The sequence below is a fragment of the Acartia tonsa genome, chromosome 11, assembly GCF_053477335.1.
Source record: "Acartia tonsa isolate MP-2025a chromosome 11, ASM5347733v1, whole genome shotgun sequence".
Classification (NCBI taxonomy): Eukaryota; Metazoa; Arthropoda; class Copepoda; order Calanoida; family Acartiidae; genus Acartia; species Acartia tonsa.
Window position 1 is genome coordinate 3971665 of NC_137270.1, and position 14426 is coordinate 3986090.

At 33.7% G+C, this 14426-nt stretch overlaps 1 protein-coding gene across 1 annotated transcript in view; it reads right to left on the reverse strand.

Annotated features, from left to right (window-relative positions):
* Positions 1-607: 607 nt before the first annotated feature.
* Sardh (Sarcosine dehydrogenase) overlaps positions 608-14426 on the reverse strand; it is a 36691-nt gene continuing 22872 nt past the window's right edge. The window contains exons 19-32 of the mRNA XM_080177162.1: positions 14045-14174; positions 12217-12338; positions 11336-11462; positions 10822-10896; positions 10565-10656; positions 9133-9228; positions 8815-8877; positions 8006-8074; positions 7619-7745; positions 7232-7284; positions 5568-5661; positions 4469-4547; positions 1516-1590; positions 608-1016 (exon numbers count right to left, since the gene is read on the reverse strand). Coding sequence (XP_080033288.1) covers positions 949-1016; positions 1516-1590; positions 4469-4547; positions 5568-5661; positions 7232-7284; positions 7619-7745; positions 8006-8074; positions 8815-8877; positions 9133-9228; positions 10565-10656; positions 10822-10896; positions 11336-11462; positions 12217-12338; positions 14045-14174 — 1270 coding nt within the window. The 3' untranslated portion in view covers positions 608-948. The remainder of the gene's footprint in view (positions 1017-1515; positions 1591-4468; positions 4548-5567; positions 5662-7231; positions 7285-7618; positions 7746-8005; positions 8075-8814; positions 8878-9132; positions 9229-10564; positions 10657-10821; positions 10897-11335; positions 11463-12216; positions 12339-14044; positions 14175-14426) is intronic.

The following is a 14426-nucleotide window of genomic DNA, read 5'->3' on the forward strand; positions in this document are numbered from 1 at the left end:
TATGTGAAAGCAATTGTAAAAGTTTATCTACAAATTGCTTTAGAAATAAATAAATAAATTAAAGTCCAAAGCTCGAATGAAATGGTTAAAGAGCTTTAAAACCTTAAACCAATTTTTTTTACATGAATTAGTCAATGACATGTTTTCAATAAGTTTAAAGAGATCATGAAGCAAAGTTATTTTTTTTGTAAAACCAAGCTTTGTAAGTTTTATTTAAAAAATTGTAAATTGCCATATTACCTCTCAGACATTTTAAAATTTGACTTTTTGTTATGTTTTCCTTGTAAAAAATCAGGGTCGTCCAAGGGTAATACCCCTCCCCCCCAACAAAAAAAAATTGAAAATCTGTCATTGACTTGTAAGGTATATATCCAGAGTGAATGACCTGTGTCTGTGTTGAGTTTAATTAGAGAACTTAACACAAGAGAAGGGTAAGAAGGAAAAATAGCAAGGATGGACTTAGATCCAACCGAGCGTAGCAATAATGGTAATATTCAAAAAGTTTCATTAATAAGTTACTTTCATGTAATATACATTCTAATAATAAAATAGTATTATCATCATGTGATCTCATTTGTTTTAGGGCAATTTGTAAATATTTTTGTAATACTTAAATCGTTATTAACGATATAGAACAAACAAATAGACGGACCAGCAAATTATATAATAGCTGCTTATACACTCAAATATAGCGCTCAATAAAAGAGCACAAAAAATAGGATATTATAGTTTTTAAAAACAGATAAATGACAAGTATATGATTACAAAAAATATTTACTTTTAAAAAGCAAAAAAAAATACAAAAAAATAATTATACTCTTATTAAGAGTATCATCATAGGCAAATTAAATTCTTGTAATATTGAAATATACAAAGCTAAGAAATTTCTTTTTGATTTTTCAGCTGTTTAATGAGGATAGATGATTTTATTTTACTCATAAAAAACGTTCATATAGCAGCCAGCCTCGCCTTCTCTATATTCGTTATATACTCAGGTCTTGGCTCTTCGTAGTTGCCTAAATAAAAAATAGTTAACAACTTGTTTTATAGTAATTTGACTGCAAAAAGAGCATTAAAACCGATTATTATCCGCTGGATTATAATCGGTTCTGAGCCATACTGAAAAAGCATAGAATATAAAAATTAAAATAATAATAAAATTGGAATTAATTTTATGTTTTTTTTATTTTACTATCCGTGGAAAGCAGGGTTGGGCCGGATAATTTTTTGGCCCGATACCGGAAACCGGATAACCGGCTGATCTCCAATGCCGTATATCCGGTTTCGGCCGGATATCTGGCCAACGTTCGATATCCAGCAATTTACCGGTTATCCGGCGTCAAAAATCAGCCGGATATCATGTAACCGGATAGTTTTAATATCCGGTATCCGGCCGGTTATTGAAAATGACCAGATATCCGGCCGGATAACCGGCCAGACCGAATATCCGGCCCAACCCTAGTGGAAAGCTGGTAACACGATGCTAACGATGCTATAATACAATGCTGTAATTACCTTGAATTCTCTTGTTTTGAGCATCGAATGGAGACTTGAGATGAAGTGTGGCAGGGTAGAAATTTCCTTTACTCTCTGAAAAAAGAAAAAAATATTAGGGTTGGGCCGGATATCCGGTGTTGCCGGTTATCCGGCCGGATATCCGGCCATTTTCAATATTCGGCCGGATACCGGATATTAAAACTATCCGGTTACAGGATATCCGGCTGATTTTTAACGTCGAATATTTGGTTATCCGGCCGGATATCCGGTAATTTGCCAGATATCGAACGTTCATAACCGGATATCCGGCATTTTAAATCAGCCGGATATCCTGTATCCAGCCAAAAAAGTATCCGGCCCAACCCTAAAAAATATATTAGTTTTTTTATCGCATACTATTATAGACAGCTTTCCGTGGAAGTTAAAATTAGAAATTATAAAATTAAAGCCAGATTTGTTAGACCCGAGGGGCCCGAGGCCTGTGCTAACAAAACTTGTATTAATTTTATGACAGTATATTAGTGGAAAATTGTCTGTAATAGGTTGCTATACATGATGGCTGAGAACTGGTTCTAATCCAACGGATATTAATCAGTTTCGAAGTCATACTGAAATAATAATTTTCTTTCATGTACACTGTACAGATGATTATATAAAGGGCGAATATAGGTTTGATATGATATGAGCTTATTTCAAGCGTGCAATTATATAGATTATAAATAACTTAAAGACATTGACATATTTAACTGTATAAGTCCGTTTCTAGCCTAAAACCGAACTGATTCGTCGATATAATTACGCCATTTCGCGTAGCTAGTGTGGTTCCCTAAGAAATCCAAACATCCCTGCATCACACAAGGCTGCGTCGGAAGGTTGTATTATAAAGCTTTTGTTCAATCATAGTCATAATGAAGACGAAAGGAATGGGAAAAAAAGGATGCTGCAACTTTTACTTTTGATCAAATAAATTTTCATAACATAATTTTATAAAAGTACATTGAAAAAGGGAGGGCTGAAAACTAATTTTAAAAAAATATTTCAAAATTAAAATATTATTTTTGTTTGCTAAAAGTTGCATCATGTTTGTGGGCTCCATAGGGTAAATATATTTTACATATTATATATTTTTATATAAATATATTGTATTCATAATTAATCAATCTAAAATCTTAGTAGAGAAAATAAATTTAAAAACTTAATATTTATCTTTATGATGCACTATAAAGCAAAATTTTTGACGCTATTTAAAATTAGAATAAAATAGTATATAATTAAAGAAAATAAACATTTAAATTATCATTTAAAATGCATGCCAATGAAATAATCAATAAAACTTAAGAAAACTAGTCAAAAAAAGTCTTGTAGAGGGCTTAAATAAGCGATTTTGTAGGCCATCTGATTTTTATATGTTCAATTGAAACAGAAAATTTCAAAATCTACTTAAGGATTTTTTTGAATTTTTAAATTTGGCATAGATATTCTAAAAGTATTTAATGGCACCTTTGATATAAGCTCATATCATATCGAACCTATATTCGCCCTTTAAAGCTTAGGACAACTTTGTAGACCAAATTAGTTTAAAAACTTCTCTATAACTCACTTTGCTTGTCCGTCAGTCTGTCCGCTAGTGAAGTTTTGTTATAAATGATTGCTATATAATTTTTAGCTTCGCCCCTAGCCTGAAAGAGCCTTGTCCTTACTGGTGATTCTCCCCTCTTTTTATTTTTATTGGGAGGGGGGGGGGGCGTACGGCTTCGGTCTTGGGAGATCTTACAGACGAACAGACAGACATCATTCTTTTTGAAAAAAAATTATACTTGTTTTGATTAAATTTTAATAGAATATAATATTAAAGTATTATATTACCAAGATTTAGAAAAATTTTCCTTTACAAATCCATAATAAATTTTCTCGTATTCATTCGAATCAGGTGGATAGGAACCGGTTCTCATCCATACGAAAAAACTATGTCTAGCATCGTATTATATCCAGCTTTCTACGAATATAAAAATGTACAATCATAAGATTAAAACTAGTTTTAATCTCATAATTGTACATTCTATATCCGCGGAAAGCCGTTTATAATACGATGCGAGAAATAACTATTCTTATTAACTTAAAGTATTTTTCTTTAGAAATATTTATTAAACTTTTTAGGAATTATATTAGAATTAACGAGGATTAAAAGTTCCAAAATTGAGTGAGTCAATTTATGTATGCTTGTCGTTTTAGATTAGAATAAAAATAAAATAATTTTCACCCATTTTTCTGCAACTCAAAAGTGTTTTTTAATTGGGGTTTGTTGGCAAAGTCATTTAAAGGGCGTTTCGTCGTATTTTCACAGTAGATTTTGATAGTTTATGTTATGTTAGATTAGGTTATTGCACCCCCCCCCCCGCAGGGGCTAAAAATAGGAGAAAAGCTGCTGTGAAAATAAAACAAGGCGTTGCCACGAAAGCGACTATACCCAAAGGTAGTAACCCCAATGGATAATGCACCCCTAACCTCCCCCATTGGGGCTAAAAATATGTTTCCCAAATTCACAAACAAGGTAGGGGTTTGCTGGTTCAAACTAGGTTTAACTGAAGATACCAAATTTTGTAAACAGCTATTATTATTATTGAAAAATAATAAAAGAATAGATTAATATATTCTAAGAAGATTTTTTATTCTTTTTTTATGTTTTTTAAAAATTGTTTACGCGCAACGCACACGAATTCTTTAAAACTTAGTTTATATCACGGATTTATTATTACTTGGATTTTCCACTAGATTATCTAATAAAGCGAAACTTGTAACTGGCTACAATAACGATTACCTCATCCCCTCCCATCTTACTGGATGAACGAAATGACAAATAAAAGAGTTCCATGTGGCAACCTAAATTGACGACAATTTTTGCCCTGACATCAATTTTTACTTACCATAAGACTTTAAAGGTTCAAAAACTAGGAAAATGCGCGTGACTCACCTATCTGATACTCTCCACTCTTGAGCCAGTCTTGTGTCACCTTCTCCCCATTATTATGCACATAACCGTATGCTACCTCCTAAAGTAATTAAAGTAAAATAATAGAGGGGGGGGGATATGTTATTTGTATTTCTGTCCACAGGGTGAGGACCCTGTCCCGATTTTGTATTTTGAATAGTGTTGTATATACAGTGTGTTTTTTTTTATGAGAACTTTTTTGAAAGCAATTTTACCCCACTTATAGTTATCAGAATTTAATGATTAATGGCTTATTTTCTTTGTTTTTTTTTAAAACCATTTATAGAACATCAAAAAAATATTTTAGTTTTTATTAAAAAAGTGCAGAAAAATCAAAAATTTAAAACCTAGGTGTCAACATCTAAAAATGCTTTTAGCGTATTTTTCTCATGCTCGAATCTTCTACCCTTTGCAAGAATAGCTGCAAAACGCTTCAAAGTTGATATACAGAGTTAAAAATTAATACAGATACTTTTGGGGACATGTACTAGAACATATCACAGTTTGATGGCCATATCTCAACCAAGGAGGGAGTACTGGCCCCCCAAAGTTGACTAATGAAAATCCAATTTTTTTCTTGCAAAGGGTAGAAGATTTGAGCTTAAGAAAAATGCACTAAAACCATTTTTAGATGTTGACACCCAAGTTTAGATTTTTTATTTTACTGTACTTTTAAATAAAAACTGAAATATTTTTTTAATGTTCTATTAATGGTTATAAAAAACGAAGAAAATAAGCCTTTAATCATTAAATTCTGATAACTATAAGTGGGGTAAATTTGCTTTCAAAAAAGTTCTCGTAAAAAAAAACACACTGTTTAGCTAAAGCCGAGTCCTTACAAAAGAACAAATCTGATATTTGTAATAATGATTCCTAGGACAACAAGTTTAATTTAATAATCAAGGTACCTCTATAAGCAATTCTAAAAAATTAAAGTATCTTGTATTTACGCAATTTTGCAATTATGCTTAGACTTACACATTTATGATTTGATTAATTATTTCTGACACTTTACAAAATTTATTGTTCGTTTGTCTTTCCTTCTGAATTTATAGCTTTGCTTTGTTTATTAATTACTAACCTGTTCTAAATAATGTGCATGATCAGCCCTACGCACGTGTCCGACATATTCGCCATTTCTGATTATAGCCTCCAGTCCAAGTAGGCATACATTGCTGAAGAAAAAAAATTGTATATGATCTTTGTCAATAATTTTTTTATTGTATCCTTTCACAAGACTACTCCAATATAGGCCTCAGGGGGGGGGGGGGAAGGGAGGGGGTTGTCAGGAGTCGACCTTTGATTTGTTTAAAAAGTAATTTCTCAAACATAGAGGGATGCTTTTCTAGGGATTTTTTGTCTTGGGAGAGTAGAGACACCCTCTCCAAAATAGTGGAGTTAATAGTTGAGGTAACTTTTCTTAAAATAGTTAAGGACTTTTCTCGTATTCATTCGAATCCGGTGGATAGGAACCGGTTCTCATCCATACGAAAAAAATATGTCTAGCATCGTATTATATCCAGCTTTCTACGAATATAAAAATGTACAATCATAAGATTAAAACCAGTTTTTTTAGCCGGTCCCTTCGGCACCTCGGGGCTGAAAAACTGGTTTTAATCTTATGATTGTGCATTTTATATCCGCGGAAAGCCGTTTATAATACGATGCGAGAAATAACTATTATTGTATCATTTCACAAGACTACTCCAATATAGGCCTCAGGGGTGGGGGGGTTGTCAGAGGCGACCTTTGATTTGTTCAAAAAGAAATTTCTCAAAAATTTCAGGGATGTTTTTGTCTTGGGAGAGTAGAGACACCCTCTCCAAAATAGTGGAGTTAATAGTTGAGGTAACTTTCCTAAAAATATTTAAAGACTTTTACTGGACCTATTAAAAGTTTCCCTGCAATTTAAAAAAGAACCATTTAGGTTTAGCAGCTAGATCCTACATACACACAGACATCTTGTTACTTTTATATAAGGATTTAAATTTAGGCTTTGGTAGAATCAATTATTTATCCATTTGACCCCATACCATATAGCTTGCTTCAGGGATCGGAAGCCGCGCGTAAGCCGCGTGTAAGCCTCAGTGAAATCGTCATTTTATCACTATAAAATTTAGCTGGATGTATAAAACTGTATCTTTAGTAGACAATTCTTCTTTCAAAAATTTCTTTTTCTGCTCACAAGCAGATTTAAAACTGAGGCTTATGCGCGGCTGAGGCGCGGCTTCCGAACCCTGGCTTGCTTACTAAATCTAATCTCAAAGGAATCATTAAAAATGTAAATATTATGACTTCAAACAGGAAGGGGGGGGGGGGGAGAGGGCCTAGGGTACTCTATTGCGAATTAATGGGAAAGTTTTATTAAAGAACTTTTTTGGCATGATATCTGTCAATGTCATTTTTCTTTCAATGTCCTTTTAGATGCATAAAAAAAGTTTTTTTTCTTAATTCAATCTTAAGAAAATATTTATTTTTTTTGCCATCAGAAGTACAGTATATTCTACATGAATTTTGCCTAATTTGGTAATTTTTATTATCATAACTAAAAAAGTTCTTGATAATAACTATTTTTGAATGGTTGAAAAGTGTAGGCAAACAAAATTAAACAATTCTCTTTAAAAATATCAATAAACTGTTTTGCACAAATACAAAATTAGGAAGAAAATAATGAACTAATAGACGCAGAGACAATGTAATTTATAGAGTAGCTATGTTCTTTAAAATTTGTAAAACAAAACTTACTCATCAACTGTGAAGCAAACTTTCTTCTTTCTAGCTCCCAACTTTCTCTTCTCCTATATAGCAAAACATTATGAATGGTAGTGTAAATAAATCACAGAAAATGATATTTTTACAGACTATTTTTTTGTTTTATTAATACTCATTTCCTATTGATCCGTTTTTCTGTGAAATAAGATTTCGATAAAAAGTTAACTGAGTGAGTTCTCCTTTTTCTGGATGCTTTACACAGGTCCCGGGGTGGTTTAAAGTATCTTAAGTCTTTTTAATTTAAGTCTTGGGTTGGTCTTTAGCAAATTTCAGCCCACTATCTCCGAATACGATTACTACTAATTTTCAATAAACCCCTATCAGCCAGTCTATCTATCTAGTTGTTGACGCCAAACTGACCTCAAGAGCCGCCCTGCCAAGGAAGTCAGTATCAGTCTTGAGTTTGCAGGTGAATAGTAGGCCCGCCTCCAGCGGGTTATCGTCCATCCGCACCTCCTGATGCCAGTGAGGGTACCCCTTCTCGATACTGAAAACGATTCAGCATTTTAAAAAATTTACCAATTTACCAAGAAGGGAAATTGGACTGTTCCCAAAGTATAACGTTTTCTTATTCGTTGGCCTCACAACTTCGGGGACTTTAATTCAATTCTGATTGGTTGTTTCATTAAGTTCAGTGTTCAAAAGTGTCAACCATTAATTGTAATCTATAGAAGGGATAGTTGTTTGTATCATAATTGGGGATGTTCATCAGTATATAGCCCGCGTTTACAAGAAAATTATATTTACCTAAGTGAATCAATAGCTCTATAGCCCGCGTTTACAAGTCCAAATGGTCGTCCAGCTGCCATTAAAGCTCTAAAAAAATTTGAAAAGTAATTTAATCTTAATGACTTTAAGTAAAACAAAGGCGAAGCTCATAAAGGCCTCCATAGAAAGGGAGTAGGGGAGGGAGGTTAAACCACCCACTAATTTACATTTTAGTTCCCAAAGTTCTAGGGGCGATTTCTCTTGGGATGGTGGTGGTACCCTCCCCTAAGAAACCTTCCCTGGACAGTGGACATATGAGAAATTTCGGTACAGTTGCTTTCAGAATCCTTCGTTACGACACAAATATACACACAAGTACAAACAAACATCCTTGTACTTTTGTTTCAGGATTAAAGGGTTTATGTATATATAATTTTTTTAAATTAAAAATTATGAGTATAGTTCCTTTCGTGGCAAGGTTCCTGAAGGGGCGTTTCTTTTCACAATAGCTTTTCTCCTATTTCTAGCCCTTGCGGGGGGCTCTAACCCTGCGGGGCTAACTGCCTAACCCTGTGGGGCAATCACCCAACCAAATATAACCTAAAATAACCTATCAAAAGCCATTTTAAAAATACGACAAATCGCCCCTTAAGGGGCGTTGCCACGAAAGAGACTATTCCGGAACGGTAAATACGATAAATGAATATTATGTTTTGGATAAATCTTTTTGGGCCTACCAATTAAACTATTAAATTACCTACTAATTAAACCTTCTATTAAACCAAATATTAAAGAAGCAAAATCATTTTTTGAAACAGGTTTATGGCCATGAGTTATTTTTTTTTTACCTATAAACTGGGACACAGCTCTCAGAGGGAATGTGTAACTCCCAGCCCAATTCTCCAACAAAACTATAAAATAATAATTTTTTATTGCATCGTATTATAGACAGCTCTCCGCGGATAATAAATTGAAAAGTATAAGATTAAGACCAACTAACAACATTAGGACTTTTATGCAAGTTTAATGTCCAAACTTTACAACCGCTAAATGTAATCTAAAGAAGGGGTAGTTTTGTGTATCATTATTGAGGATGTCCATCAATATATCGGCCATTGTCTTATCCCTTTAGATCTCTGACAAATCCCCGACTCTAAGCAAATTACCTGACTCTAAGCGCTCTAACAGTGTGGCCAGCCACTTGGATTATTTTATTCGTGGAAAAGGGAAAACTTTCGTTGTCCAGGGAAGCGTCTGTAAGCCTAAAAGAAATTTATTGTTATTATTCTTTTTTAAAAGCGAAGCTTTTCTATAATTAGGGTCGGTCCGTGCGTCCGTCCGTCCGAGATAGATAGCTTTTATTCGTTAATTTAAGCATGTTAGAATTGTCCTATCGATTTCAAACTTTGCATGATGATTCCTGTAGTAGTAAGGTACGATTTAGAAAGCGTAGCAACTCTATAATCATTTCCAGAATGTCCGTATATGTCCATTTTAAACATGTTGATTTTCTACTTTTTTTAAAACAAATTTTTATGTGATCTAATTATCCGTTTGATTTGATTTTTGGTATATTGACTCCTGGGACAACAAAGAACAATATTATAAGCGAAACAACTCTATTATCAAGTCCTAAAAACGTAAGTATGTCCAAAAACATTATCCTGTATCAAGCAGTTTTTCAACAAATTTACTTACAAGTTTGCTTCGACTCTTAGACTTTTATATTCTGATTATTCAGTTTAGACATTATACAAGTGTTAATGTCCGTTTGTCCTACCGTTTCAGTGCTTCGCTTTTATGGATGTTGTCATCCTTGTTATTATTCTACCTACAAGAAACAAACACACAGAGTAGCTACGTATCTAAAAGTGAGAATGTTTTGTACAGTGGCATGCACAGTAATTTAAAATTTAAAGGGCGGGGGGTGGGGGGTGTTGAATTTGATACCAGGGAGAAAGAGGACAATGGACTGTTTATTACACTAGTACCCAAAGTTTTTTTTTTAATAACGTTTTCTTATTCGTTGGCTTAACAAGGAATTTTGATAGGTTAATTCACCAAGTTGAGTGTCCAACTGTTTCAACCAATAATTTGTTATCTACAATAGAGGGAATTTTGTGTACAATTATTGGGGGTGTACATTAATTTATAGACCAATGTCTTATCACTTTAGATCCCTGGTTGATACCCACCTACATCCCTCTACCGAACGCCACTGGTTTTGTATTTCTAATTTTTCTTAAAAATTCACTCAAGAAAATAACACCTACTTAATATCAAAATATCATCAAAAAAAAACATTACTTTTTTATTAATATTGTAGAAATAACAAAAATACTTAACACGTCGTTCTTATTTTATCATTTATATTAAAGCTACTCAATAAGTCATGATTACGTCATTATAGCCATTGGCGTCCACAGGGTTTCTAACTTTCATGGGGGTGTAGTGACATTTTTAACTTGACACCCCCTTGGCTATTTCAAGGGGTGCCGACACATCAAAAGGTGTAAAATTATAGAGAACTAGAACGAATGGACGTACGGACTTCACAAAGTTATAAAGTAACTTCGCAGCTATTATGAAGATCGTTACCTGGATAGAATTTCCTTGGATTTTGGTCCTTGGATGGATAACATACCCATATCTCTTGACATATCTTCCAGCTTCACATTGAATCCGGCATCCTAAAAAAATTGTTTTAATTAAATAAAAGTTACAGGATGTCTCTCTGTCTCTTTGTCTTTAACTTACGGTCTCACTAACTTCTGGACAAAAAGTGTAGATTAAAATAGATTAAGGTAAGGTTAATAACTATTTTTGTGGAGGCCAAGATGAAACTTTTGCAGTACCTGTACAGCTGTTTGTATATGTGCAAGATTATGGAAGGCAGCGCCACCAGCAGCAGCTATGTAGTAACCATCTCCCTGAATAAAAACGTTCTTGTATAAGAATATAAACAAAATAATTTTATTTTATATTTGAAAATAATGAAACCCTAAAATATGGGAGGGGATATAAAACTTCAAATCTTAAAGATGCTGTTAGTGGGCTAAAACCTGCAAACTAGTTAAGAACCTTTCATTTGATTAACTACAATGACTCATATAAAAAAAAATTGCACAGAAGAAGTGGACTTTGAACTGTACCAAAAGTTTTATGACCAGGTTATCTTATTAGTTAGCTTAAAAAAAACTTTGACTTTCATTGAACTGTGATTTATAGGTTCCAAATTAATAGTGTTCAAATTTTTCAACAAATAAGTTTGATTTACACAAGGGGTAATTTGTCTATAAACATTATAGATCTGTATCAATTTATCTTCCATAGTCTTATCCCGATCCCTGCACACAAAATATTACTTACCTCAAACATAGGATCTGCAGAAGTGCCCATACCAGATTCAATAACACTGACAGTCAGGTCAGCCTCGATACCAGCAGTTTTGTTTAGCATACAGGTATAGATAGTGGCTCCAGCTGGTTGGTCCATTCTAAATATAATATACAGGTATAGATATAGTGGCTCCAGCTAGTTGGTCCATTCTAAATATAATATACAGGTATAGATATAGTGGCTCCAGCTGGTTGGTCCATTCTAGATATAATTTACAGGTATAGATAGTGGCTCCAGATGGTTGGTCCATTCTAAATATAATATACAGGTATAGATAGTGGCTCCAGCTGGTTGGTCCATTCTAAATATAATACACAGGTATAGATAGTGGCTTCAGCTGGTTGGTCCATTCTAAATATAATATACAGGTATAGATAGTGGCTCCAGCTGGTTGGTCCATTCTAAATATAATATACAGGTATAGATAGTGGCTCCAGCTGGTTAATCCATTCTAAATATAATATACAGGTATAGATAGTGGCTCCAGCTGGTTGGTCTATTCTAAATATTATATACAGGTATAGATAGTGGCTCCAGCTGGTTGGTCCATTCTAAATATAATATAAAGGTATAGATAGTGGCTCCAGCTGGTTGGTCCATTTAAACGCTTATTACTCCCAAGGTATTCAAGTAATCTTGTTGCAAAAAATTAAAAATGCAGCATGTTTTAAATGGACGTACGGACTTTTTATATCAATTATAGAGTTGCTACGTGACATTCATAAAAAGTGGTCAGAACTGACATAATATACAAATAGAAATTTTAAAATAAAAACCATGGTGTAATAGAATTTCAATATATAGTTACAACTTTAAAACAAAGGTTGCGTTGTACTTGTCATTAAATGTACCTGTTGGTAAAGACCCAGTCAACAGCTTTGCGTGCATCCGGGCCGGTCAGGTAGAACTTGCCAAAATATGACATGTTAAAGAGAGCAGCGGCGGTTCTGGTGCTTAGGCATTCCACGCGAATCTGGAGAAAATGAATATAAATACGTGGATAATTTACAGAGGAAAATTTCTTGTCAATTAAGGTTGCTAATGTGGAACTTATTTTTTTCTTTGATTTTTTACATGATGTTGTCTTTTTATGATGATTTTGATCAATTTGAAATTGTTATCCCTTGAACATTAACAATTAGATACTTTATTTGAAGCGAAGCGTCTCTAAGATCAAGTCTTAAAACATTAGTAAGTCAAATATCAACAGATTACATCAAATTATTGCTACGATTTTTTCAGTTTTGATAATTTTACTACATACATAAGCGTTTAGTTTCGTAATAAATATTTTTTCTTTGTCAAAAGGTTGTCATTTTTGTTGTTATTATGATAAATTAGATGTTTTCGTCTTATTTGCTTATATAACCATTGTATTGTACTGTTTCTAAAAATAGCCTTTATTAGACACTGCTAGTTTGTTTAACCCAATCACGTTTCATTAGAAGAACAAAATAAAAAATGAGAGGCCGTGTTTATAAAATAATGAGGACCATATAGATTTACAGTCTATAGTCCCCTCCCTCTTTTCCTTCATGAAAAATCGTAATGCTTTAACTTGTCATTGCTGCGCTTTTCATGGATATGCTTGTCCTAGCCCTATTATTAAAATGGAATAGTTATTTCTCGCATCGTATTATAAACGGCTTTCCGCGGATATAGAATGTACAATTATGAGATTAAAACTAGTTTTTTTAGCCCCGTGGTGCCGAAGGCACCGGCTAAAAAAACTGGTTTTAATCTTATGATTGTACATTTTTATATTCGTAGAAAGCTGGATATAATACGATGCTAGACATAGTTTTTTCGTATGGATGAGAACCGGTTCCTATCCACCGGATTCGAATGAATACGAGAAAAATTATTACAAGATTTTCATGTACCTACTGTATTAAAGTGAAACACGCATGTGGCTAAAATGACTATTGTCCCCCCTTCCAACCCCTTTACCCCATTCATCCCCTCTGAATGGTTGAATAAACTGACCAATAAATAAAGGGGAAACAGCAACCTAAATTGACGACAATTTTTCTCCTGTCATAATATCCACGTATATTCTATATCCATTCATATTATTCATAATTTTCTGTCATTCTTTGTGAGTATTATATCATGTAGGTGTCGAGCTGGCTCATAACAAATTATAGTACGTGTACATTACATTTTGTTGTAAGCGAGGCTTCTCTTTAATATTACTCCATCCGCGCGTCTGTCATTTCATCAACAGAGGTTAACGTTTGTAGACTCGAAAACAAAGTTTTATAAATATGCTTTTTAACAAAGTGTCTGTTTGGCATTAAATCCTTTCATATAAAGTGTAACGCCTTTATTGATAAAATGAAGGATCTCGCTAACCGTTGAACCGATATGGTTCTCCTTTACAATGAAGTTCCATTCAATTTGAGAGATGGTTTTTAATTATTTCTGGTAACTCCACCTTCAAAATAAAAATGACCCCCCCCCCCCGAAAATAAAAAAATAAAAAAATATTTTCTTGACAAATTAATAAAGGGAGTGGAGTTGACTTTTCTTACTTTCATCTTAAGTGCCCCTAGAGGCTTCTAGTTAATTGATAAATTAAGAAAAAAAGATAGGGTTGAGTGTTTTTTTTCTTTGTACATACCTTAAAGGCACTTTAAAAAAATAGCTTCGCTTAATACAAATTTAAAAAAAACTTACATTTTCATGGATTTCAGGATGATCAAAAGTATAATCCAGGTTGAGACGCTCCTTGTATCCGTATTCCGAGTGGGTTAGGTTCCCGTAGGCTCCGTACCAGTCATAGGGCTTCACTTGCACTGGTCCGTAACTAAACATAGTAATACAGGTTAGGTTCCCGTAGGCTCCGTACCAGTCATAGGGCTTCACTTGCACTGGTCCGTAACTAAACATAGTAATACAGGTTAGGTACCCGTAGGCTCCGTACCAGTCACAGGGCTTCACTTGCACTGGTCCGTAACTAAACATAGTAATACAGGTTAGGTTCCCGTAGGCTCCATACCAGTCATAGGGCTTCACTTGTACTGGTCCGAAACTAAACATAGTAATACAGGTTAGGTTC